At 36.1% G+C, this 27,962-nt stretch overlaps 1 protein-coding gene across 1 annotated transcript; it reads right to left on the bottom strand.

The window, feature by feature from the left end:
- Nucleotides 1-167: 167 nt before the first annotated feature.
- On the bottom strand, nt 168-26,569 carry LOC117119341 (wnt inhibitory factor 1-like). Its single transcript, XM_033264128.1, has 8 exons — nt 26,240-26,569; nt 22,834-22,958; nt 9,347-9,449; nt 8,725-8,865; nt 5,623-5,727; nt 4,639-4,734; nt 2,482-2,577; nt 168-1,989 (listed from the first exon to the last, which is right to left on the bottom strand). Exons 1-8 carry the CDS (start codon nt 26,355-26,357, stop codon nt 1,895-1,897), a joined length of 879 nt encoding a protein of 292 aa, XP_033120019.1. The 5' UTR covers nt 26,358-26,569; the 3' UTR covers nt 168-1,894.
- Between the last annotated feature and the right edge of the window lie 1,393 nt (nt 26,570-27,962).

The following is a 27,962-nucleotide window of genomic DNA, read 5'->3' as shown; positions in this document are numbered from 1 at the left end:
ATTAATAAATGGCATAATGTACTTTAACGTTGGCTGTATGTAGTGCATTGCACCTTTGTAAATAGGCTTTTGTGAAGTGATGGATTGTATATTCAGATGTGTTGCAACCACGCAAAATGTACGCTTTGTGAATAACTAATGAAACAAACGGGTCAGTTATAACGAAATAATTTTCAAACATTTTAATGGTTTCAAACGATATCTTCTTGATAAACCACACACTGTGATAGGATTCAATTTGATAAAAATAATGTTATAAATTCGTAAGGCTAGATCAATAGATATCTAAACATTTTGAGATGAAAAACTATCATAGCACTCAGACCTTCCTGTCAAGAGATCTACACGTACACAAAAAAGTACCGTATATATACTAGACCTCTTCGTATAAAACTGGTTAGATTTTACCTTCGTAATTGCGAGTTAGCTATCAATCAATTCTATTTTATTTCAGAAATAAGAAAAGAAAAACTAGAAAATGATTTAACTGCTAATTTTACTTATAATTGGAATTAACCAGTTTACCGGGTAGGCCCAGTGAATAACTGTTCATTCATGCTGACATACACCTCCGACCAAAATAAAAGATCATTTTGCTCAGACACTTTTGACAACAAAGTATCCTTTACCAGCTAATACATACATATAGATACACACGTATATACAACATTGTCGTGGATTTCAAACCCTTGATTCAATGCGCCCGGTGTAGTGATTATGACCCGCGCACACCTCCGTGCGTCCATTTCTCAACACTTCTGGCCTAACACATATCCACGAAAAGTTCACATCGTGATTTAATCGACAAAGATTAGGCTAGTATAATGCATTCACTGTAGACAATAACAGTTTAGAAATGAATAAATAGTTTTCTTATTTCAACAATTATATTTTCTCAGTTACTCTATTAGTACTGGTGTTTTTTTTTTCGAATGACGATCTTTTGAATTATGAATAAACTCACCATACACAAAGTTCTGTTAAAGTGAAGAACAACTAAGTTATTATGCAGAAATATTAATTTTAAAAGAGTTCTCTGTCATTCAGTATTCATCAAATACAATTATTTTATTAATCATCTAATACAATATAAACAAATACATTAAAAAAATAGTACGGTTACAACACGAATTATTATGATAGTATCTGTAGGCCTGCTAAAACATACAGTATCTCTCCTCTGCCGAAATGCGTCATGGTACCGTACCAGTGTGTATCATAACGCATTTATTACAAACTGCTCCATACATTATGTTTTAAAGCTGGTTCCACATGGACATGTTTTTGACATAAACGCGTGAAACGGAACGCATCCAGTACGAACCACTTGATATTTAACGCGTAACAAACGTGCGTCGCGTTTGCGTCTGTAGCATGCTCATGTGAAACAAACTAAATTTAAAATTGCATTGCCAATTCATACTCTAGATGCTGCTTATCTGTGTAGGCATGCTCATGTCCTCAATGCTTCAAAGATGCGCATATTGCGCCGACGGTCGTCATCCGACGCAATCACATAGAGAACGCAACGCGACGATTCGTGCGCAACGGATCGATTTTTTTTTTAATGACGCTTCGCTCAGTCTGGAAGTCAGCAGACGGCGACCGGCTCACAGATCGTCTATTGGCGCAATACTATGCCCGTCTTACGTAGAAATGCTTTAAACTTATTTATTTTAAAATATTATATTCAGACACCAGTTTAAACAAAAATATTCTGAAAGATGACGTCGTTGGTTACTAAATCTAAGAGTCCGTGATAGGATTATAACAAAATTCAATCCAAATGTTTAGTCTCTCGAGAACCGGTTAGTTGTTTCCATAGTTACATCACGCGACAGACACTACAATTGTCTGATGGTAGGCCTACAGTCATAGTTTCCAAAATCATAATTCATTTATTTTCAACGGCTGTCTTCGCTGTTTTCGTAGATTTTCTTTTTGCTCGAGTCATTTTGTAGAACTTTGCATAAACCTCACTTGTTAATCCTGAAAAAAAAAAACAATAGTGGGTGCAAGATTAACTTCTTTTATGCATAACTATACATTGGAAAATGTAATTTTAACATGTGTTTATATCGTATATTAAGTTGTGTATAAGACTTACTTTGTAACTTTGTACCAACAAATCGATAAATAACTTTCACGAACGTTTGAAATACTGTTGTTTTTCCAGTTTTATTATAAACAAAGTGCAATATTGAGTAGAGTTTACGATAACCTACTTCCTTAACAATAATACGGTGTCAAATATTACAAATATAAACAGCCATATTGGGCCAAACGATTAGACGAATATCACGGAATACTTTTGAACCGTGCAAATCACTGCAGAACGTGATTTGTTATATGTCAAAATGTTCACACTCCAGGATCAAAGTTTATTGAATGATGTCACTTAAACCCATTTTCAAATTGAAATGTGTAACATACTGAAGTCATTGTTTATCTTATCGACATATCATGAGAGATATTACTTACGTTTTTGGCAATATTTTCCTGTCCACTGTTTATGGCATACGCATTTGTCTGGTCCTATACAGCGACCATGGTTGCTACAGTTTTTCTTACAAGAAGCTGAAAGACAATGAGTTATAGTAATTGAGCCTATGATGCTAAGAAATCTTGAAATAAAGTAGTCCTTTTAAAACATACAAAAATCATATTAATCTTTTTCGTGACACTGAACTTGATAAAACGATTGAACTATTTTGTAAGCACAACATAATTGTGATTAAAATATTAGTATTATTAGTATAACACACTTCAACCCTAAACATACTAACGGTAGTGTTTAGATAGGCCCTATACCATGTATTGAACACCACCTTGTTTTTACACGAAATAATAAAGAATTGGCTACCGTTTGCAATTCGTTGACCCCCCCTCACCTTTTGACGAGCGAAAGAAAACATGGGGCTGAAGCAAGATCATGTTCTTATTGTTCCATGTTTGACTATTTTTAGCCATAGCCTATATTTTCACTCACACAAACTCTCTTGACCTTTCTATTACTCAAATGTTATCAAAGCAAATTTGTCATTGGATTGAACTGTAAAACGAGCCAGGTTTTAAGCTAACGTAATTATTCGATTATTTATAGCTTTACAGATAGTTTTTACCTCATCTTCATTTACATGTAGAAATTCATATACGCAAACGCCCCAACGTGTGCACAAAGATCGCACGCAACACACTAATGGATGCAACGCAGCATACTGTGGTAGTCCAAGTACAACCTATTAAACATTTAACCCCTACTGATAAATGACACAATGTTTGTTCCATTCACCCCTACAAGGTTCGATACAATGTGGTGCATATCATTGCGTGTTAGGAGTCACTAAGTCTCTTCATGTTCGTAAAATTGTTCTTTGCGGTGCCATTAGCAACGTTCCCCCACGTAACTCGAGGTATAATATTTCATCGAGAATGTAGGGCCTACTTACATCAATCAACTATCAGACATACATGAACTACAACAGAGCATTAACTAAGTAACATAACCCAGAGGCAAATGTTATTGGTTCATCATCAATCATTATAGATAATTTCAGTTGAATCATTTAAATCCGACATGTTGTGATGTATCGGCTCTGACACATCTGAATGGTATTTTGGTTTAGGCCTAAGTCGTTAGCGTTTTCCTCGAAAACTTCAGACTTCAAACCGCGTATTAAGCCGTCTTACCATTTTTTTTTCTTCTTTTGGGGTAAGAGATGTCCGCCGCTTCGATAATATCTTTCATTAGTGTTCATTTTATTTAAATAAATATTTATGTTCTAAATAAAATACGGCACCTTAAACACATAGGCGTACTGGTATACCGGTAAGTCTTGTAAATAATAAAATAAATAATTTCATTTATTTCCGCGTGGGAACCAATTAACTATCTTGATACTAATTTGACTAATATGGAATGGATCATACAGACAGTGAAACATTGTATCATATCTTATCGAATTATCAGTAACAAGGAAACGCTCTCAAGCTTGAGTCGATAAAATTTATTTCTTACGGGTCGCTCATCGTCAAGAAATACTTTTCCTGGGCCATGTGTTAGGTCTCATTCACACGTAAACAAACGACATAATTCAGGCCCAAACAGGCGTCCTTCCTTTTCGTTAATTGATAATACACAGGCCTATACAAAGATTTAAGTTTATATTAGTATAGGTCTACCGGTAGCTGCAGCTGTGGACCTTATTATACTATAGAGTATATTTAGTAGATCAAATGAAGTACCGAAGACGCTATCTTGTCTAGACTATATACCGTAAGGTTTTTAAACATGACATTGTGTTATGTCCTTTGACTTCGAAAGTACCGTAGTTATTAAAGGCGACCTATTTCCAAATGAATTCTAATAAATTATAAATAGGAATTATCCGAATTAAACGGTCCACTTTCTATATAGATGTTAACTTCCAAATGCATCGACCGTCTGGTCCCATTAGTGGATGTGATTTGTTAGATTATGTTTTCACATGTATTCAGATGTACGATTCGTAAGGCCTACAGGACTATATTTTTTATGCTTTCATGTAAGTTTTCTTCTCGTTGTGTCTTTGAGCATTTTTTTTCACATTTTAACGATGTATAATGAGCTCATGTAGTGTGTATTTGTCTATAACTCACCTTTCTCACATATTTTCCCGCTGAATCCTTCAGCGCATGCGCAGACCCCTGGTTTGATACAAGTTCCACTATTATAACAATGAGGCACACAGAGAACTGGAAGAGTACAGAAAAAAAAAAGTAAACTCAATTTAGGAATCAATCAATTACATGTGTTGATTAAATTAAATCCTAACTAAATTCCGTATGTTCAAACATTCCCCAACTTTCATCCTACTTTTTAGGCCTATCTTAGAAGTTAACGATGCAGTTATTATCCATTATCACCAAATCCCAAAACAAGGATTTGCTCAAAGATGAATGTTATTTATTAACTTACAATGAAAAACACATACAAATTGAAAGGATGATACAATCATTAGCTGGAGATTTGGCACAGTTTCATAGATCGGTAATCAAAATCCCTAAACCGTGAGAATTAGGAAGTCATATATACCAGCCTAACTAATTAGGCGAAAAGCACCAATTACAATTGGGAGGATTCATTTCCCCCCCCCCTTACCCCTCAGAGTACTATTCCATTCTTGGCAATCAGAGATACCATGGCCCTAACATTTTGTACCTCAGCCCTAACTGTGTTGGAGCTGAGGTGGTCTGGACTCTCCGTCCTGTAAATGTCTCTCCCGGGGTACCTCTATTTCGAATTCCTCCGTCACTGAATTATAGCATCTGAGTGACCAAAGCTAGTATTCAAGATATTTTTTACTGTTGTTGTTATCAATTATTTTTGTTTTCTACCGTAAACAAAACAGATAGGCTTTTCATAAGCAATGCAGAATTTAGGAGCTGGAGGTCTATATTCCCGAACGTTGTGATTAGGATATATGTCAGAGAATATTACGTTAACACTACGTTGTAACATAACATTATTTATAGTCAGAAAATACGTTATAAACATGTATCTGGTTTTGCAAAAACACACTTTGAATACAGTGGTGAAACTGTAACGTTATTATAATGCACAATTGTTAGCTAAGAACGTACCTTGTTTACACGCTGGTCCATAATACCCTTCGCTGCACTCACATACACCGTACTTCCCACAAGATCCTCCATTTTCGCAAGTATGTCTGCATGGTATAGCCGTGCCTACAAACACATGACGACACAAATAATATTCCATATCCATTACATTTTAATTCAATAAATCTCACTTAGATCTAATTAATATATTTCCAAATTTAATGAATAGCAATACACATAGGGGCCTATTACAACGATGTATACCGTACTCAAATAACCTAAACCACTGAAGTAAAAACCATAAAATACCGCAAGTCTACAGTACATATTAAATTAAATTAATGATATAAAACGCATAATTCATCCTAAAATAGATGCAGGCATCTCTCCTAGGAGATGAGAGGTCGGCGTTTAACTGCGTGTACTTTCTTGGCCTAAACACCGCTTGTTCTGGCTCTCGAGTTTGTCTCTTGCGTCACAAACCAAGTTCATTGTTTTATGCTTCTGTATAATGAATAGCATACACTTTAAATTCCATTTGGAAGCAAACGAAAGAGAGTCGGAACGACAAAGTATTTTTGAGGTGTCTTTAAAGGGAACCGTACTCTACATAGTCTGCTTAATCGTTTAGGCGGCATGACGTATACAATAACAAATTTAATAATGAAATAAGTATGAAAACGTGCTTTATATGCCTTTATACAATATCATAATGTTTTAATTTGCAAAACTGTACAATTTTAAGGTAAATTTATTTTATGTCAGATTTTAATACAATACAGATCGGAAGATAATCTTAATTATGATGATATATGGTGCTTTAGAGGAAAAACTTAGGCATAATTGTCCCTGTCGATTACATTTCGGTTGCTCTAACTCACTAACATCTGAGTCATGAGACCAATTTAATAGGTCTAATAGTTATATCTACAGTGAAATTAAATAGCATTATTATAGGCATTAGTCTTAATATTAAAATTTGTCTCATTTAGCCAGTGATTTTGAAAACTTCTAAAATTGCAAATAACATACTGTAGAGGTTGGATTCTTAATGTAAGCCCAAACATATTCACTTGATACCAGTTGGAAAAAGAAAAACGACGGTTGGCCAAAGCATTTACAATAGGCCTGTACGAAAATAGCTTCCATTCGAGAAAGTCTGCCACGCGTGTGACAGTTAATATGACAACGAGGTACAACCTTGTCAACAATTGGTAGATACAATTATTATTATATTTTTTTATGTCAACTATAATCATACATGATCTGTGCGTCACGTAGAGGAACCTCGACACCGATTTTTTTTTTTTTTCATTCCATTTATTTGATTTATGTAATGTCATCGATACAATGCCTAGGCCAAAAATATTGTTGTTGTCCTTGTAATATTATAAATTATTCTGTAATAAAAAAAAAAAAAGAGAAAAAAGAAGGGCAATTATTTCTATCTAATCACCAGGACAAAGTTGAACTTGCATTTCAACTCGCAGGTAACTAGAGACGTTTTACGAGCGACCAGGGATTTTAGAAGGCAAACTGCGCTGGTGCAGCTGACGGCACTTTTCCATTTCTTGTATCGCAAAGACTCAATCCAGTCCTAATAGGATTATAGGCCTGCTAATTAGTCTTCAGGTGTTACATGTATCATGGTGGAATATTTCCTCCATGCATGTATAGACACCAGTACATTATTAAGAAGATAAGGCCCAAACTGATATAATATCGTTACAGTATTTTACTATACGCCGTAACCTCTATTTTACGACTCTTACGGCACTTCTCCGTTAAGTACACACATCGTGTAAAATATGATTCAAGTCTGAGATAAAGACCCTCAAACTCAAATAAAGATTTGGCCTAAAGCGAGCACAAAATTCAATAATTACTTGAAAATTCATATGATAGAAATCGCAAACCTACAATAGGTTTTACACAGCTGTGGAACAAACTACAAGGCGACATTAGGTCCTGCGAAACCGTTACATCTTTCAAGTGTGCTTTTTTAAAGACACACCTCTTTCAGATTTGTTGAAATAAGTTTTGCCAATGAGAGGTAGATTTCCACACCACTATGGCACGCTGTGAATAATGCGCTGGCACCTTAAATTAACGGTAAACTATTCAGTGGTATTGTGATACTGATGGTTTACTGCCCTGGTTAGTTTTAGGTTACTGGTTTAGGGTACTGGTTTAGGTTACTAATTTAGGTTACTGGTTTAGTTTCTCATTATTGTTCAATGGTCATTGTCTGTTCATTAGATTTATAATGATGGTCACTGCAGGATTATTTGCCATTCACTGTGCAGCAAAAACTGTTGTCATTCTGTTACTTTCTCACTGTCCGCTTTGCTTTGGTTTTCTGTTTGATATATATAATGCCTTTATAGGATAAAGTATATATTATTGGCGCCAAATAAGTTGTTGTACACTTCGTGGGAATGCAAGGAGAACGATTTAGCCCGTGAAGAGCGCACCGTCACGCTTCAAACTAAGCGTGAATTGTGTTGTAAATTACTCTTATTTTGACGCACACGTTCGTCGCCACAATCGTGAATGATGATGACAACGAACATTCGAATTGGCTTCGTTCCATTTGTTGTAAAACCCATAATTGAAGATAATCCTCCAAGTGTACCGGAATAATAAACGATTGAGCTTATTTTTAGGAGTTAACGAGAAGCCGGAGTGAAAAATGCAACCGAGGTGCTGGCTAAATGTGGGCATGCAAAATATACAAATCTAATCCGCCCTCCCTATATCTTCATTCCCATGCGTTGCAATATATGCCTATGGTTATCCGAGAAGATGTAAATAAAATATAATGAAAATAACACAAATAAATCAAAGTTATATAAAAAAATTTTAGTTCGACCTGTCAGAATAAGGAAGAGTGCATTTCGGACATCAATGAAGCAAACATTTACGAAAATGTCCCCTCTCTCCCATATTCCGATTGTTCGTTAAATTTTGACTTGCATATCAAACATAGGCCCCTATGGAACTGTGGTTCTCTTTGCCTGAGAATTCCAAAACCTCCATATTCGGTATAATAAACTACTTTTAATTAAAGTAAATAACTACAACGTTGGCTTATATAGGCACCGTAGGCCTACCAAGTCTTACCGAGATTGCAGCGTTTATTGATGAGCATGGTAACGGGTTTGAAGTGACGATGACTGACGTCAGGGTTGGTAAAGATGAGGCTCATGTAGACTGACTTCATGTCACCATCACTATCTTCACAGGGGAGCCACAGCTGAAATTCTATGGAGTCGGGGGAAAATCACAGTTATGCCTAACATCGAAATAATCATCAACAATATCGAAGTGGCACAATTAAAATCGATAATTAAATCTATAATAGTTGTAGTTTAATAATGACGTAATCATGATGCTGGTGGCGATGATGATGATGTGACGAAGATAACAATGGCGACGCTGATGATGACGGCCGGGGCAACGATGAAGATGATGACGATATACGATGACAATGAGGTTGATGGTGATAATGCTATTGGTGTAGATAATGATGATGATAATGATGGTGATGGTGATGATGATGATGATATAACGATGACAATGAGGTCCATAACGATAATGATGGGCATGATTGACCATAATGTATTCATTTCAAAAATATAGGCTAATAATGAGAGTGAAATTGTCAGATGTCACATCATAACCATATTTAGCCAAACCCTTTGATCAGCCCAAAGGCTTTTGAAAAATAATTATGTAGCATTACCCGATTCAACGTGAGGAACTTCTCCGGCGTGTGGTATACTGAGGTATGGCGATGATAGCCCGCTGTCGCCAGAGGTCATCAGCTGATCGATGGAATATTTATACTGAAAACAAACAGCAAGAAACTTGTTAGCATGACCGCCAACCCATCTCCTCCGTTATATCACAAAATATTTAGGACGTAATTAGATTTCTGTATGCTGTATCTAAGCAACGTGAAACTTTCGAGTTCAAGAGGTCAAAAATCTTCCAATTTAAATCACAGATCAATGTTATAATTCATATGATGGTTCAACAAGCTTTCAACAAGTACATTATAATAGGCTACCGGTACTGGTCACTCGGTTATTGTTTTCTTTTGAAACATGGTAAATCATGTAGGCCTATAGGTCTATGCCTATTACTGCAAAGAAAAGGAAAAGCACACGAGGTTAATGAGTTGCAGTGACGTAGTTATGAATGGATAAACCTCACTAATGCACCATTCTGTTTCTTTTTCAAAAAGGCCATAGACCTTTCCGCTAAGCCCCGCTCCTTTAGATGTTCTTATACAAAACGACAGCGTCAAAACATACGCGAACACGTGCGCTTGTGGAACAGCACCTGTGTTAGTGAGACACGCGCGTATTCCTTGCCCCGTTCTGATTGGTCAGTTGTTTAGATTGGTCGATATTCAGGAAAGGTCCATTATTACTAACAGAGGTCTATATCCTAATCAAATTTGGACATAGAGGATATAGTTTCAAGTGATGAAACTGATTACCTTCTTGCAAATGGCCTTTCTATTTTTTTTTTTTTTTTTTTTTTTTTTTTTTTTTTTTTTTTTTTTTTTTTTTTTTTTTTTTGGTGGTTTCATTTGTTTGAGCATAGCTAATGTAATCTGGCAGCGATATTTTGTCTGATGAGAAATGAGCAATGCAATGCATTCGAATCAGTACGCAACCTGGCATTGCTAAATTTCAGCGAATGTGAGAATGATAGCGCCCTCAATATAGACGTATTACATGACACAAGATTTTAAAACTTCTTCGTGGCTGAATCACTCATCGTATCTGTATCGAAATCTGTTATGAAATATTTTGCGGCAAAAAAATTAAAATATATAGACCTAATTTTATAAACTACCAAGGCCTATATATAATATGATTTGTTTCTGTCGCGGTGTTTCGATGCGCATTAGATTTTTTTTTCTTTAGAATGCAATCAATTTACACTGTATTTTATAGGCCGCGACATAGTTTTGAATACATAGGGTATAATCCTACTTGTTGTGCTTTCACTTTTAGTCTCTCGAGTATAGAATAATTAATTGATATTACTTAGCTCCCACAGGGGTGTTGAGAATAGGCCTAATGATTAGCTGCTATATATAGGCATATAACATAATACAATCCACCTTATTGGTGAGTAAGCAAACATCAGGAAGGAATACATTATTAACAAAGAGTTAACGATGTCTGGGTTATGCCATCCATCCTGGTTTGGATGAACGCATCCCTTCTCAAGTAGGCCTAGTTTCTTTCATAATTCTATGCCATGGCTTAACGTCTTTTAATGTCATAGGCCTATATCTTCTCTTTCATTTGTCTCTCCTTAGTTGTAGGCCTACTTTTGTGTTGATCTGCAGTGAGATATCAACTTCAAGTTACATTCCGGTCGTGATACATTTTTGTCAGATCAAAGCTGAAGTAGGGATGATTTACTAATGGTCTATAAACTGGAGTAGGGATTAATGAAACCAGTAAACCAGGTCAGTCTTGGGTGGAATCAGCCGTCTACAAAAAGCAATCCGAGAGGATTATGAAACCGAATTCCTCTGGGAAAAATATCAAGAGGATAATCACAGCGGAATCTGCATATTTATGACGATTATTTACATCATAAAAAATTCCATAAAGCATAATTTTCTTTAATAAAATACTAGAGCTTATTTTTATACTATACCTCCGTGCTAATGCAATGAGATGAGGCTATAACGGGCCTTCTAACGAGTGTTTTGCATATAAACATGTTGCACGTGGACCTGCTACGAGAGAGAGAGAGACAATCCCGTACAGTATTCCGTTTCTATATACTGTACCCCGCTGATTCAATTGCACAGTTGTTTTCTTTAAAAAGATTGAAAATCTATTTCCCCAAAGACAAAGCTGTGTCTAAAATTCACAAAGTACCCTATTTTTATAAGGTAACTATAAACTAAGACCTTTTTATGTGTCGTCGGTACAGAACTTAATTAAACGTACGCTTAATTTAACTCTAAAGTATAGAAAAACATTATGGAGAATGTAAAGTATCACCGGAGGTGATGAACGTAATTGAATGATCCGATTAACGGTAATAGACATACATATAATCGAGCTGGGTGTCATGGTTTGTTTGAGTATCCTATTCTGATACCGTCCGGCCGGTGGCCGGCTTCGTTCCACTGATGGTCTTCGGTAATTCACTCATGCCTATCTTTCAATATTTGGGAAAGGGCTACAATATTATGATTTGTCTCATATATATTACAGTAATACATTATTCGTCAATAGGTCTACCATTCAATAAAATACATCTAGGTCTAGATGGTAGGTAAATTTCTGGTTCCTATAGGCAGGAGTGAAAATCGAAATAGTCATGCGGAATACGGTACAAACTTTTTAGAGGTAGACGTCATGCTTAAAAAAGTGATGAAAGACACCAGTAATAGCACCAGGATTTACCCGACAGGGTGGGTGGAGGGAATGTGTTCAATGGGAGCGTAAGTGGGTGGGGCCACAGGCGCCGCCCAAAAACCTTCGAATGGGGTGAGGTCAAGGTGCGAAGCTTCGAAAAATTAACTTTTTGAAAGTTTCATTTAATGGACTTTAGGGACAGTCTCATAATTTTTCAAAAATTACAGACTTGTTTTTCCGTCCCTAACGAGTTGTGGGCCAGCTCAAGCCCCATTGCGGCCATGCCTACGTGACACACCACAGGATAACAGCCGAAACATTTAATTGATTTTAGATAACATTGCATCCGTTGTTAATATTTCCGCCTTGGTGTTTATGACCGTTGCCATTCATGGTGTAGGCTAAATGAGAACGGAAGATTATGGTTGTGAACCAAATATGGTTGTGAACGGAAATATAACCCATAATGTGATTGTTATATCAGGTTATAGACTAGACCATTCATCCAACAATGAAGGTGCTATGTGCTGGTAATCTTTTTATTCCATCTTTAAAACAAACGTAACACTGACCAAAACAGAAACAGCTTAACAGAAGGACATGATGTGACCCCATCACCTCCATCTATTACAGTAGCCTATGGCCCATCATTCGAATTTCCAAATTATAGGGCATCGAACGACAATTTTAATCAAAGAAATTAAATTGTCTGTAAATATCGCAATATGATATGTTTCAAATATTCTGGACATAAATATTTGGAACAAGCGCATTCAAAGGAATTTAGGAGTTCGTCAGCGCTCTATGGCCTATCATCAACCTGTGTTCGATTGAATAGTATTTAGGATCTCATCATCCGGTAAATGAACCGCGCATGGTCAGTCCACAGGGAGACGCTATCAAATTTACTAGGCCTAAGCCATGAGAGATGGAACGTGTTTTCTCAACATAAAAAGAGCCCCTTAATAACCCGTAACATTGTTTCATTGGGTCAAAAGCGTACGACCACAGTACGATAAACAGGTACTTAAATCACTGACCTCTCCAAGCAAGTTTATGTTTAAGTACTGAGTACTAGTAATCAATCTTTTCGACACTCTACACCAGCAATCGTGCTTACTGAAGTGTTGCTACTCCATAAACAAGCGTCAACAAGACTTTGTAAAGTAAGCAAATTGAAATTAATAATGCCAAAATTGGAAGTAGAAATTAAAATAGACATGCCTATATATATATAAAAAAAAAATCAGTCCACTGCTACTAAGTGTTGTTTTGTAGAGAGCCTTCTACTGATGATATTGATATATTGAGAAAACTTTATTGTATTTTAGTGAAATTATATTTCACTGTCAAATTAGTAAACCTGGCCTATCTAAATACATTGGGAGCCGTGAGAAAAACATGTCCCCTAAGTGTATAAAAACCTTGGAGTTAATTGTAGGCTTATAAATGGATAAATTTATGTTGACGTTTTAAGTGTTTATTAAACGGTGGACAATTGATTAGCAAAGTATTATTATTCTATTCACTATAGTATGTCATTCGAAGGAGAATTAACGTAAGTGACCTTCTGGTTCTCCGTAACATCGACGTATGACGCATTATCGGATCAACATCATACTGGTCTAGGCAACAGGTGATGTTGGGAAAGTGGTTCATAAAGTGCTGACCATCAGGATATTACTATTGTGATTTGTTGATTGACAACGCAAGTCTGAGATGATCTGCGACTTTCTTCATCCAAAATCAATTAATACCATCTAAATTTTAGCGAAAGGACTCCAACGGGCACTGAGCGATTCGCATCCCTAAGGTGAAATGTGATTAATATTGAGTCACTTTATGTCCTACATGGCCTTGGGGGACATAATTGTATAGCCTGCAAAGCAATATGAAATCCTATTCTTTTGACAGATTTCAGGTGTTCGAGAATTTGTTGTATGGGTGTGTTTTTTGCCCTGCAGAGCATTACCGTATACAGTGCATTAATGCAAAATTTAGGCAAAGTACACTATAGACCTACACTCCTTAATTCCGGTGTTAACAACGCTATGGGAAAATGTCCAAATAGGCCTAGGCCTACAGATTACGTCATTATTTAAATTATTGGATACTGTAATTATTATCAATACAAAACAGAGGCACCAAAGAAAAAATCTCGGGCTAAGAACACAACACATAGACTTACGGGTACGGTATGATTCTGCGGCCTGTTTCATTTTTCCCGATCATTTGGGATGGTTCTTTCTTTAACAATAGAACCTTCGCTATTGTATCCTGTTATGCCTTGGTTACGGATATCAGTACTCATAGTCTATAGATGGCAGACTCTTGAGGAAACCAAATTTCTCATGTGTGTGCAAAAACGTACAAAAATCTATTTCACCAACTCACTTTATTAGTCATACAAAACCACTAATCAAGGGTCAAAACTGACTTGTCTCAGATAAGGCCTTTAAATAATATAATTTCGTGTGTTCATGTACAGTACAAACATTGAAAAAATATTGCTTTCACCGATTATTTTGGATGGTATCAGCCTACTGTATCTTGTGGGAATTCTTGTACGTTTTCACCAACCTACCAAATGAATATAGATCAACCCGGCAATACGGTAAATAAAATTCAATAATATTGATAAAGAAATGCAATTAAAGCATTATAGGCCAAATGTATTCTCAAAGTCAATATTTACTTTTGGTAGAGATTTGGCATTGTTTTCCTAATGATCTTTTTTCATGTTTTGTTTGAACTATTGTGTAAAAGTTAATTCAAATTACATTGGAAATAGGAAAGTGTATCCAAATCCTAGGTTCCCTGATATGTCATTGTTATCCCACATATTAGACCTGTGTTGTATAATTTTAGAATTTACAAAGTAATCACATCGAATCAACTCATTCTGCTTACGCCACTTGATTGCAATTATTTGAACAATATCTCAAATTTGCTTCGGTGGTTATCAATAATAGATGCGTGTTTTAAGACGGAAGTGTCACTATCGTTTCACACTCGGCGACTGACTAGTAACACCTATTTCTAATGTTTACACTAGCTAGTCTGTTCACTTTTTTTACGGTTATTAACCACGGGTCAAACCAGACTTGTTTCTAGATTCAGTTAATGTGGCATACGAAGGCAAACCAGACAGTGCGCTTCCATACAAATCCCCCTCCCTCGGGCTTAGTTAAATCGAGCGTAGTCGGAAAGAACTACGAAGCACGTAGCCTACTTTTGGTTGTCTGGCATGATGCAAAGTTTTCCTACGTGCTTACATCATAATTAGTGAGCCTACATTAGTTTAGTCTTTCTTTTTAGGATTTTCATCTAGCTAAGCTGCTGTTAGCTACTGTTTGCGCTAACTAAAGGGGGAAGGGGAGTATTTAAAAACCTACAGTCCGTTCAAGTCATCTTTGCTCTCCTGTGTTTCAGTCAGTTATTGAAATGTAAGTTACAATAGCTCACTGTCGTTCGTTGCTCTATTAGGCCCTAAAATACACGTTGTTAAGCCGGGCACTCACTACGCCTGACGGTTGTCGGCCGACGTGATTCTATGAAGAATGGAACGCGACGACGCGCGCAACGAATCGCTTTTAATGACGGTCCGTTCAGACTGCCACCGACAATCAGCAGACGTTGCATCGTCTATCCCTCACGTCACAGGGAGCAGAGTTGGATTCGTCGTGCGACGGGCGTACGACCGTCGTCAACGCAGTGAGAGCCCGGCTTTAAGGAACGCATTACACTTCAGAAAAGAGCATGAGATGGTCCTTCAATGTACTGTTAAATTCACCATCAGAAAGACCTCGTTGAAAACAAGTCGTCAAACTGCAACTTTTTAAACCAGTTGCCTCATACTGATATAGCACCGTTTATTCCAGAGTATGATGTCAACTTTGTCGGCCTATACCATAATATATTGTATAACAAACCCTATAGTTTAATGGGGTTTATTACCGGTATACAAATATCTAAGATGAAAAATCATATTATAAAGGTGGGTGTTTAATCCATAAAATCCATCATTTGAAGCTGCCTAACTACTGTTGACAGAGTCACTGTGTGTGTGTGTGGGAACTTGGGATTTTTAGTTTCTGGTTCAATCCCGTATTCTAGAGTATTGAAATAACACGATTCGATAACGATTTATCGTGTGTACGATACAAAAATATTTTCACAAATCAAATCAAATAACGTCATCGTAGTACAAGTTAAAACTATTTTATTGTTTTCTTATGATTATGACGTCATTTGATTTGATTTGTGAAAATATTTTTTTATCGTATACACGGTAAATCGTTATCGAATCGTGCTAGTGAAAACATTCTCTAGATTGATTTTATTGTGTGTGGGAACTTCAGATTTTTGGTTTCTGGTTCAATCCCATATTCCAGAGTATAACGTCAACTTTGTCGGCCTTTAGGCCTACCATAATATAGTGTATAACATTGTCTATAATGAGGTTTATTATACAAATAAGTAAGATGAAAAATCTTATGAAGGTGGATGTTTAATCCATAAAATCCATAACGTGAAGCTGCCTAGTGTTGTGACAGAGTCACTGTGTGTGTGGGAACTTGAGATTTTTCGTTTCTGGCTCAATCCCATCGCTTCTTCGTCTGTTTTTGCTTTTGGGTGAACTGAAATAGAAGCTCCTGTAGCCCGTATAGTACAATCATCTATTGGGTGATATACACGTCGATTTTTCCGTGGCTAACAAAGGCCGCATCCATATAATAATATTAAGCCTATTGGAAGTTTAAAAGAAACTCAAACGGGTGTACAGACCAATGGGTGTAGGTCCAGTATTGCCGCTCTTTATAGGCGAGGTGTATATGCTCTTTAAATTGATCAATTTTAGAAAAGCACAAACAATAAATATTTCAAAGTCCTTATTTTCCAAAAGTAAATCGTTCCTTTTTCCATCAGCCGTCATGTGTAAAGGCATCAAACACCCCACTAAGCTTTCCAGAACCCTGTAAACTTGTTTTAGTTTATTATGCTTTTTTACAATTTTTTTCGAAGACAATGGTGATTAGCCAAGTTTTAGAATGTACAAATTGTTCATGGTATAGGAATAAATACAGGCTAGCGATTTATGATTGCGTATTATATACATGCCAGGGGCTGGAATTCCATAAACTTGACACCTTACGATTTACTCGGTAGAGTGCAATCATATTGTATTCTGGTGTTTGTCCACGTTGCATAATTGAGTAAACTGTTCGCTTTTGTTAAGTTATTGTAGTCGTTAGATGGAGAAAAGCAAGCAGAAAATTACTCGCAGAAACAGTGTGGCAGCGACGTATATCAAGATCTCAACGCGGAAGAGTAATTTAGGGTCATAATTTTGTAGTCGGGACCAAGAATAAAAACATTTTCTACGTAATTAGAGTTAGGGCCTATTGTGAGCTATACCATTTTAATGAGACTGCAGTATAATAGTTAGTTCAAACATCAACGTAATCTTGGATACCGCAATGCTGGTCCGAAGTTTAGGCTATATTCCGAAGCTTTCATCCAGACAAACCGTGTACAAAATACTAAATAATATGGTAGCTACCCACTTGGTCTCTAACGATCAAATAAAATATCCGTAGGCATTAATCGATTATAATAGTCACACTTTGTTAATACTGTTGATTTTATATCATTGTTTAGTTGTACAAATGTTGACTGAACCGACTGTTGGTTCCCCGCTGGGCCTAACCGTCCAATGCTTACCATCCGAGGCCTCAGGCATGTACAATTTTTGTGTAATGGCCTATGATGTTTTCACAACAACATAGGTTTATACATGACCCGGGATGTTTGTCTGGAAAGGTGAACAGCTTGTAAGGCTAAGATTACACATTTTATTCCGTCAACAGCAATGGAATCATGATCTTGGAATGTTGTAGGTCTGTACATTGGCACTTATTAATGTATGGGTGTGGTCGCATTGACCTCAGTCAAGGGAGAATAAAATAAACAATTTCCCTATATTAATACAGTAGGCATTTAACTTATATTGAGATGTTACAGCACGGTACTTGATAAAACAAATGTAGACCCCATAAAAAAAAAGAATAGCGTCCCTAATTAAACAAAACAGTGATTAACTCGTCGTAGATAGCCATTGAATACTCACAATACAAAAAAAAACCATTCAAGACTCCAGTCAGTATTAGACCTACTATCATCGTTTTCATTTAAGACGATTACAAATACCTCGTGTTTATTAACACTTTAATACCCCAGTAACCCTTCAGCTTATTTTAATCATTACTGGTCATGAAGACAACGAAAGTAAAAGCAGGAACAATTCTCAAACAACCTACAACAATAATGGAACCTTGAAACGTGTTTGGTACTTTTAATAAAAAAGAAATTATTGCTAGTACTCAATGCCCTAGCCAGAATTTTTTAAACAGTGCGGGACAATATCAGGGTGGACCCACTTTACGCATAAATCCAAATAATGTGGACCCATTTTCTATTTCAATTTATTTCAATGTAAGGAGAAACATAGACAATCGAAACAATAAAATTACATTACATTAAAAACAAGTATAAGTATAAGTATAAATTGGACTCATTTTACAAAAAGATATTAAAAATCTGGACCCATTTTCTAAAGAGTTTATCCATTTTAGGCAAAATATCAGAAATCTGAACCCATTATTTAAAAAGTGGATTCATTTTATACATAAAACTGCATGACTTGGACCAATATTTTAAAATGTGGACCCATTCTTTGTGGACCCATTAGAAAATTTGTGTGGGACTGTCCCAACTGTCCCAATAGCTAGCTAGGCATTGTTAGTACTGTACTGCTAATGTTAAAATTTTTATGTGGAAGCAACGCAATTGTTGAACCAGATTAATAATAACTCAGAATTGTTCATAAAATAACTTCTCCGTTTGTTAAATTAAATGCACTAGGCCCTATGTCATCTTCTTTTGGTTTTCTAGCAAGTAAAATATGCCTACATTTTAAACATTCGAAAAGTACAAACTTTAACTGCTCTGAATTTAGACCTTCATAGCGATTGTCATCCACCTCTGAACTCATTGGCAACTAATTTGCGTTTAAGAAAATTTCTGAAAGATCAATATGGCGTGCTTAATATGACTTTTAACTTCTTCATTTTACTTTGTAGTTCTGCCCAAGGTGCACTAATGACTCGTTCGGCAATATCGTATTGATGTTAGACTTCAGGGTAAACTATACCCTCACTAGGGAGATTCCACTTAAGTGAAATGTTAACCTCAATATCGGGTTAATTTTTCAGTCAATATTTCACTAAAAACTATTGTAGCCTACTGTCACGTACCTGAGTCAGAACTTCCAAAGAATTAGACATAATACCGACTCACGAGAACACTCAATAAAGTAATTATATTAAGGGTATCAAGGCGGTCACGTCACATCTTATCTGGATGGGGGTTTGTTAATTATTTTTAATGAAGTTGCTTATAAATGCTTTCTTAGAGCACAAAGGATCGTGATTATTCAGAAAATAGATGATTAGAATAATACCATGTGTCAAAAGCACTAATTGCCATCGATTCTCGTGTTCCAACAGTTCGTTCGCCGCAATGCCACGCATTAAAACATATGCCTATAACAAGCAAATGTGTTTATTTGTGTGTTCATTAGGCTTATTGAATGTTGTGTGTAATGAAACATTACATTCATGCTAAGGTCGCATTAACAATAACCGATGAAATATCGAATGTCGGATAAGCCTAATTTAAATAGTGAAGGAAGATTGATTTCCTGTTAGTGTCACAGTTGCTCTGTTTAAAGAGCAGTATTAATGTGTTTATTTTGTCAGGGCATAGAGAAAGAAAATGGCAGTATACTTATCAAATTATCTTCCAGCAACGAATTGCTTGCCTTTAATTCATTCATTTCTAACTTAGCCATGTCCATCACTGTATAATATTGTGGGCAGACGTCGGTCAAAAATACTTGATTAAAAAATACATAAATTCTATTTTTAAAAAATCCCCTCGGGACATGTGTCTTTCAAGACATGTGGGTCAGTTTCATAAATGTAGTCATGTTACTCCTGTTTGTGTGTGGAAAAATCGTTTCTTTTTTATGTTACGAAGGTCATGTGACTTCAGGTACCGGTACGACTGATAAAGGTTTATCATCAGGCTGCAGGCAAAAACGATTGTTATGTTACAAAGCAGGAGGACTATATAAACCAAGTTGGCTGTCGGTTACCACCACGAACATGAGCTATCACATCATTCGTTCCTTCAGCTGGGTTTACCAACAAAGTTACCCAAAAGGGTGCCAGGATACTTTCGTCTGCACTGTATTTGTAGAAGCAATTGCGCAACGGCTGTGGCTGGTACACACAACCTTGAAGTCGGGGATGGATATCATTAGTGTAAAATTCGCACTTTATCTACGTTTCATGCAACAATTGGCATGAAACTAACTGACGGGAATTTCTCTTAAAACATGACATAATAATGTTTAAAAAAATCAGACTCTAATCTCTGGATAGCGTGAATGAAAATTCATCCAAAAACATTAAGGAAATAATAAAATAAAAGACATTTGATGTAAATTACTCTGGGGTGTAGGTTAAAACAACCAGTGGCGGAGTTAATGTAGTTTCGAGTATAGTTTACGCCCACGTTTTAAACATAGGCCCTACGCGAGCAAGTACGCAACCGCAGCTGAACATTGGTTTTGCTCTTGCTTTGGTTTCTGGTATTAAGCTGCTCCAAGTGAATTTGTCATATCTTTAATGACACACCTTTCTTTTATAAGAAAATATCAGTATTGGCGATCAGCATTTTTCTTCAACAAATAAGACCCAGGTTGCTCTACAATTTTAACTCATAGGACCTTATACCTTACATCTTGTTTTTTTAGGATCCCGGACAAACTATTCCTTGGTTAGTAGCGTCGTGATTAAGTTGGTTGTACCGGTAGACCCCTACATATTTTTGCTAATTTTCTTAATTGGAATAGACCCGATATATATCATTAGCTGTCTGTCTGCTTTGATACAGGCTTAAATACATAACTTCATGGTCAATAAATAGGCCTAAGTATAAGGCCTATATGATTTAGACCTACTCTTTATAAACCGTCTGAATCATACGAAACTATAGTATCAAGTTTGGAGAGGACATTGTCATTAGTCATCAACTCCTGTGTCTTTCCTGAGTGTGGAGATCCAGTCTGATATTGAGAGATTCCATCAAAAACTTCTTCATTTTTTAAAAGTTATGTTAACTTTCATATTTTTCTAGTATATTTTTCCTTTCCTAAATTCGTCTCTGGATATGGGATAGGATTTATTCCCTCCTCTTCCCTGGGGCTGAAGCCTAACTGTCCTCGTCCTTTTATCTTCTTTATAAACGTGATATTCACACAATTATGTGACATAATACGAAAAATAATACCGAACCCAAATGTTACTTTTCCGGCCGTGTCTGAAAATAAATCGGCGGATATATAACATAAATTCTACATGTTATGATGTTATCTCATGATTAGTACATTGTTATTCAAGGTTACGTTCCTAATGCCACCATGTTGCGATGTCACCTGTCGTAAAAATTCAATACATTACCGTACCGTATAGTTTTACTCTTCGCGACAGCTTGTGACAAACTTTGATCTAAGCACAGATTCTATGTATTGTAAACCTATCGTTGACCCCAAACCTGCACTTAAATAGAGAAACACACCGTATTGCTAGTTATAGTATATACACTTTTCAACACTCTCAAATCGTAAACATTAAAGTATTATCAGCTGTTTGCCTCTGTATGTCTAAAAAAATTGCAACGTAACTTGAAGCATCTGCTCAGGTTACTGGGACTAAATGCGCTCCCTGCACTTTGTATTTTCTGTAAATAAAAGTTATGGTTTTATTATCAATTCCTCTCGATAACATCAGTAGAAATAACTTCATCGCAAGATAGTAATCTAGTCTATTATTGAGTTTAACTTTTCGTGTATGCGCCACTTGTGCTTGATACATGAGACTTAGTTTCGTGTACACGCGAATAAGTCATAAAAGAATGTCCGTTTTGATTGGCATACGACATATTGTACGAAACAATTTGTCAACTTCTGTGTAGGTCGATTTCATAGGTTGTATAGAATATTGAGGTCGTGGCCGGCGGGTAGAGTAAACACACTCTTACAGGCTGTATTGAAATGGACTCCACTTAACACAATTTTGTGCGGAAGGCAGCTGAGATTTCGTGTTTCATCAGTATTGTATCGATGCCAATGCCATCTAGAATAATATCGAAGTTACTAACGCATTGATATCGGCTGAATTAACACATTTTAAGGAGTTAGTCATTGTAAGGATGTGTTGGTGATCAGTCTAAAAACGCAATAGCTTTTTTTAATCAGTACAGGCGTATGACAGTTTTGATTACGGTATCTCATTAAATTTCTGTAACTTTAGAGCAATCAACTTGTAAGTAATCTACTACAGGTACTGTAAGTCGTTCGCTGTTGGAATCGATATGGACGTCGCACCAGCCACAAATGAATCTGGTCCCACGAGCTGACGCCATATTACTAGGCATGTCGATTTGAACCCGCATGCAGCCGCTTGTACCTGCACCGAAATAACCACCCATCCGCAATTAATTGTTAATGAAGTGTGTAGTATCACGTATACGCACTCACTTTCCATTCAAATTGATTCTATTCTAAATCGTAAGAGCGTCTTTAATTTGTGATTCAGGACTATCATTAGGTCTATATTGCAATACATCTTGTAATTTTACAGGTTATGATTAAACATCCCTAATGATATTAACAGGTAATACATGGAATTAAGTGATGACTTACCCCTGGAGGAGCCTGCCATTTAAACCGAAGGGAATCCTTGTGTTCCGGTAAAGTCAGCTGTGATTCACTGGTAAGAAAGTGTCTAGATCTGCCTTTAGTCACCAGTTGAAGATCCGTTGTTGCGCCTATAAAATCATAAAAATAGGCTATGCTTGAAAAAATTCAGAGAAATTAGCTGTTTATAAAGGCATCGATTAAATCTAATATGTTGAGTTCTACTCTTTCACAAAAGGATAAATTCCTTTCTATTTTTATAGGCCTATATTTATTTATTTATTTTCAATCTTATCGGAATCCGACAAGTAAAAAATACAATTAATAATATTATTTATTATAATTATTATGAAAACTAACCGTAAAGTTTATAGGCCTATGGCTTTTGTATCCATCACTTTATTTTATAGGTAGTCGGTAGACCAACACAATCTGTATTTGGTCTCGTTCGAATCCGCCGCTAGAGGGAATGGGCCGCGTGGAGTCGTATCTATAGAAAAAATTTGCATCCCCACCCCAAAGTTAAAAACCACATAACGACATTTCCCGTTAGCGGCATTCCACTTATCTATCGTGTACCCACAACCCTCCCCCAAGTTGATACTCCTACCGTATGATATCGCAACTGAGAGCCGCATGTCGTCTATGTTTGTGAGGATGATGATTTCATCAAAAGAAAAAGGAAAGTCTAACATTACCATATGGAGACATTTGATGTTAATATTAATATTAGGCCAATATGGTATGTTAGGCTCAGGTCATCAATGTTAAGCATTATCACATTGGAACTAACCGATGTTCTACTATAGTACCGGTACGAGTTGTTCATAAACGTACCAAGAGCATTTAGGCCTATAGACTTATGACTCAACATTACAGAACTCATAAAAAAGTGATCGTTTTGTTCAGACTTTATCTGTGGAATGTCAGAAAATTTATCAACTTCAAATTTAATTATGTCACACAGGGTGACGGTACAATACCGTATACTGTAAATGATAGTGAGGATGAAAATCAATCAAATATATATTTTAAATTGACAGATGTCGCATATTACAAGGTCATTTACTTACACTGTCTCTATCACGTCAATCAAGGTTATACGGTACTATAGTCAGTTTCTGGCGTTTGTGGTTTTCAAGCATTTTTCCATGTTCTCTGTAGGCCCATAGTTCATGGTAACATATTACTCACGGTGTTCTCATAATGTAATTATAATAAGGCCTAATATAATAATAGGTCCAATTATGCATTTATAATTTGTCAATATCCATCAAAGTTCCTCATTCTGCATACGTTGTATTGTATAAAATTGTAATAATAATGATAGTCATTAGAACTAGAAAAGAGAATTTAAGGGGCCCATGGAGAGAAATAAATGAACAATAAAAGCTGGTAAGGAAGAGCGAAGGGTGCTCAGGAATGCTTTGCCCAGCCTAGCAGTAGTAATTCTTATAAGCCTAGTAACTGATACACTTTTTTTATAAGAACACCGAAGCTGAAATTGCAAATTGAGAGAGGTAAATTGTGAAATGACTAATAATAGAAAAACCAATTTAAAAAAGTACTAAAATTACTTTGGTCTTATCTGTACTTTATGTGCAGTACTGTAGGTTTGACAGGCTTAATACTGAACCCTCTATATAGTACAGTAATGTACTGCTATACAATTTTCTATCTTTGAAATGTGTATAAAATAAGAACATTTTGAGCCTGAAATTATACAAAAACCTGGGTAAAATTGTGCTGGTTCTAATCTTTTTTTTTTAAGTAATTAACTAGTAGTGCAATTTGAAATATGATATTTAATACTGTAAACAGAAAGTCTTATAATTATTTTAGTGAGGAAATAGCAAATGTGTTTTGGGCTGATTTTTATACATTTTAACGGAAGTAATTGCCGCTTGATGCAGTAATACATACGCTGTCGGTATTATTGTAGTATGCCTAACTCAGACGAGCATACTTCCTAAATTAGAAATTAACATGGAGATCGTTTGAGAGGATCATTTGAAGTAATCAGCTGTGGTAGACTCAACAGAACATCCGGCCAAGCACCCCCCTACCCCACCCCTTCCGTGTCCGCCTATTTCCTTTAATTTTCAATCTCCATACATCATTAAGACTACATTAACTGTTAAAATATCTCAAAAACTATCAATTGATTATGACATAGGGTCTGTGATTAAGACATAGACTTGGATCGAAAAAATTAATGAGTTGGATGCTCACGGTGTAATTGTACGCATGCTTTTTCGACTACAAGCCAAAATTTATTATTCATTAAAAAAAAGCTGAATAGATGAGCAAACATTATATTATACAACAATAATTTTGTGGGGTGGGGGAAGATCGGCCCCTACCCCCTCTCCTCTTTTGGAAAATAAAAAAAGGGGGAAGAAAGAAAGAATAAGAAAAAAATTATAGCCCAAAACGCCTCAGAGGTTACTTTCGAACGTCTAGAATTCAAAAATTTCGCGGACACCATAGTCGTGTTACCTCAATCGGCCCACTTTCGGTCCCTTTTGGCCTCTCCCCCTATCGGACATCTCTGGATAGGGATATGCCTATTGGAGATGCACTAAATATTCCTTCCATCCATCTACTTCCAAACTCAACTGACATATTATTTTAGGCCTAACTACATTATACGAAGCGATCGTACAGTAAATGCATCGTGCTATCAGCATCAGAGTTAAAGGTGCCATCCTGTAAACCAGTGCAGGAAGTTACCTTTTATCAAAACAATCAAACATCAACATCTCATGCATTAGACCAGGACGCCGTTTTGTGTTATTTTATGCAATGGACGACAACCGAAAATAAATAGTTATGCCTACGAAAACTTCAGCATTCACTACCCTGCAACAAAAGATTATAGGCCTTTTATACCGAACTTAAATCTGTTGACCAATGACTGACCTAGGCCTACTTTTTTTTTCTTTGGATTCTGGTAGGTTTTGTGATATAGATCTGGATTTTGTGAAGACCTTGATAAGTGAAGCCCTTTTCGTATCCTATATTCAACCCTCTGGAAAATAATTATATTATATAAATGTCTAAGACCTATAATATTATGGATGACCTCTTTATAGTTTCAAAGTCCTACTTATCAACGTTTTATGGTTTATGAGCTTCGAAATTAGTGTCTCAAAATCCATAAAGTTACTAATGACCTTGGAATTCATCCGGACAATAACCCAAATTAATCCTATCATTTAATAATACCTCCATGCCATGTCATATGCCATATCATATTTTATATCATGTCTCTGAATATAATTATATATAGGCCTTATTTTAACGCAATCATTAATGCAATTTGGACTATTATGTTTTAATTAATACTATTAATACAGTAGTGTAATATGAAATTATTTCCTTTAATTACCGGTATATTACAAATCCATACCTGAAATCTTTCGCATTTCGTGTCCCTCTATCCATAACTCCAAAGTATCATCCTGTGCCCTTGATGGGCATAATAGCAGCGAGTACATGACTAGCAGCGCAGCCGCGCTAACCAGCATGTTCGCTGCTTTTCTGAAACTACACAGTCGCACGGGATACGTTTATACTACAATTCAACGAAAGTCGTGACTTTGTGCAGTCTCTACCGATAAATGAGGCAGACTTGCTTAAAGTGAGTATCACATAACGCTCCAGTAACCATCCAAGTCGGCTTAAGTACAGGCTTACTATTCACTATTCAGCACGCATAACACACCGGCTTTCACCAAACTTCAGCAAAATGACAATATAGTTTAAAAGGCTTTGTATTAAGTTGCTGTAACCATAGCCTAATAGAGGGCGCTATGCTTGAACAAAATTTGTTTCACAAACTCAAGTTGGCAAGCGAATATTTATCCGATTCCCGGACACGTCAATAGGATTTTGTTTGTTTCAGTATTATGCATGAACATGGTCGTAACTTATTTGTTAAAAAACATCGTCCTAGGTTTAGTTGAATTAATCGTACATTTTGGTTGTAAAGTATGCGCTTAATTTGTTATTAAGGGCTGATAGGCATGGTGTTTTTTTTACCCGACATGTCATCTTGAGTTCCTTAGATTGCCAGATATATTTACAATCTTGTCACTCATCAACAGGTGTTCTTTCAGTTATTTTTTACACTAGTGTAATGTTAGATGCTATTATATTATTAGATTATGTTGCAACAAGGACCTAAAAGTCTTTGGTTGCTGTAGACCTGTCGGAAGCTTGCTTTCATCAACTAGTCAATGTATTCCTGGGGATCCGTGAAATCCGTGTAATGTCATAGCATACCGTATATTGGAGATGTCAGGTTATATAATTATGTTCAGGACATGTCTTCTACTTCTACTTCTACGATGATACTCTGTATAGCTATTAGAGTACACCACAACCATTGCGGCTTAGTGGAAGATCGAAATAACTACGTTAGTGCTTGTTCAGAGAGTATGATGCTCAGCGAAATATCATACTCAATGACATCTAGGATCTTTTTCCTTTTATGTTAAACATCCTAATTTAAATTTAACAGATTTGTCTTTTTTTGACCATTATTTTAGTTAGAGGAGTGGATGCCTAAATGAAAAACGAAATTGCATACTATTTTGTTGAAAGGTACAAGTACAAATCGTTTTTCTGTTTAAATTTCTGTTTTTTAACTTAAGCACCTGTAAGTAACATTAAGTCAGGAAATCAGTGGTCTTAAAGGAACTCTTCTTGGAAAGGGCAGTTGAATCAGCCGTACATTTTGGTTGTAAAGTATGTGCTTAATTGTGTTAAAAGCTAACAGGCAGCAGCTTCCCAAATATTTACAATCTTTTCAGTCATCGACATGTGTTCTTTCAGTTATATTTTTCGGAAGTTTTCTTTCATCGGTTAATCAATGTATTTCAGGGTGTTGAAAAATCCGTGTAATATCAGCGTATATTGGAGATTCGAGGTTCATTTTATACTGATGTGTTCATGACATGCGAATGTTGTACAAAATGTTTTTTTGCACATTGTTTCACTCATAATGTAAAGTCTGCGTAATTATATAGGCCTACTGAATGTCGCTGTTTGTCGAAATAAAGAGAGTACAAAAGCATATTTTTTTAAATTTTGAATGTAGACTAATACCTGAACACCCCTTCCGCTACGCC

Source organism: Anneissia japonica, unplaced genomic scaffold (genome assembly GCF_011630105.1).
Source record: "Anneissia japonica isolate Jap-2015-1 unplaced genomic scaffold, ASM1163010v1 scaffold287806_len661372_cov189, whole genome shotgun sequence".
NCBI lineage: Eukaryota > Metazoa > Echinodermata > Crinoidea > Comatulida > Comatulidae > Anneissia > Anneissia japonica.
The sequence above is the reverse complement of the archived record's forward strand: the minus strand, read 5'-3'. Positions and strand labels throughout refer to the sequence as shown.

What these genes read in the sequence shown, in the direction of transcription:
- LOC117119341 (XM_033264128.1), bottom strand. Translation starts at nt 26,357, where the DNA reads ATGCTGGTTAGCGCGGCTGCGCTGCTAGTCATGTACTCGCTGCTATTA. An exon ending in CGAAATGCGAAAGATTTCAG is followed by an intron (nt 22,959 to 26,239) that starts GTATGGATTTGT and finishes ATGATTTTATAG; the next exon opens with GCGCAACAACGGATCTTCAA. An exon ending in AGTTCCTCACGTTGAATCGG is followed by an intron (nt 8,866 to 9,346) that starts GTAATGCTACAT and finishes CCGACTCCATAG; the next exon opens with AATTTCAGCTGTGGCTCCCC.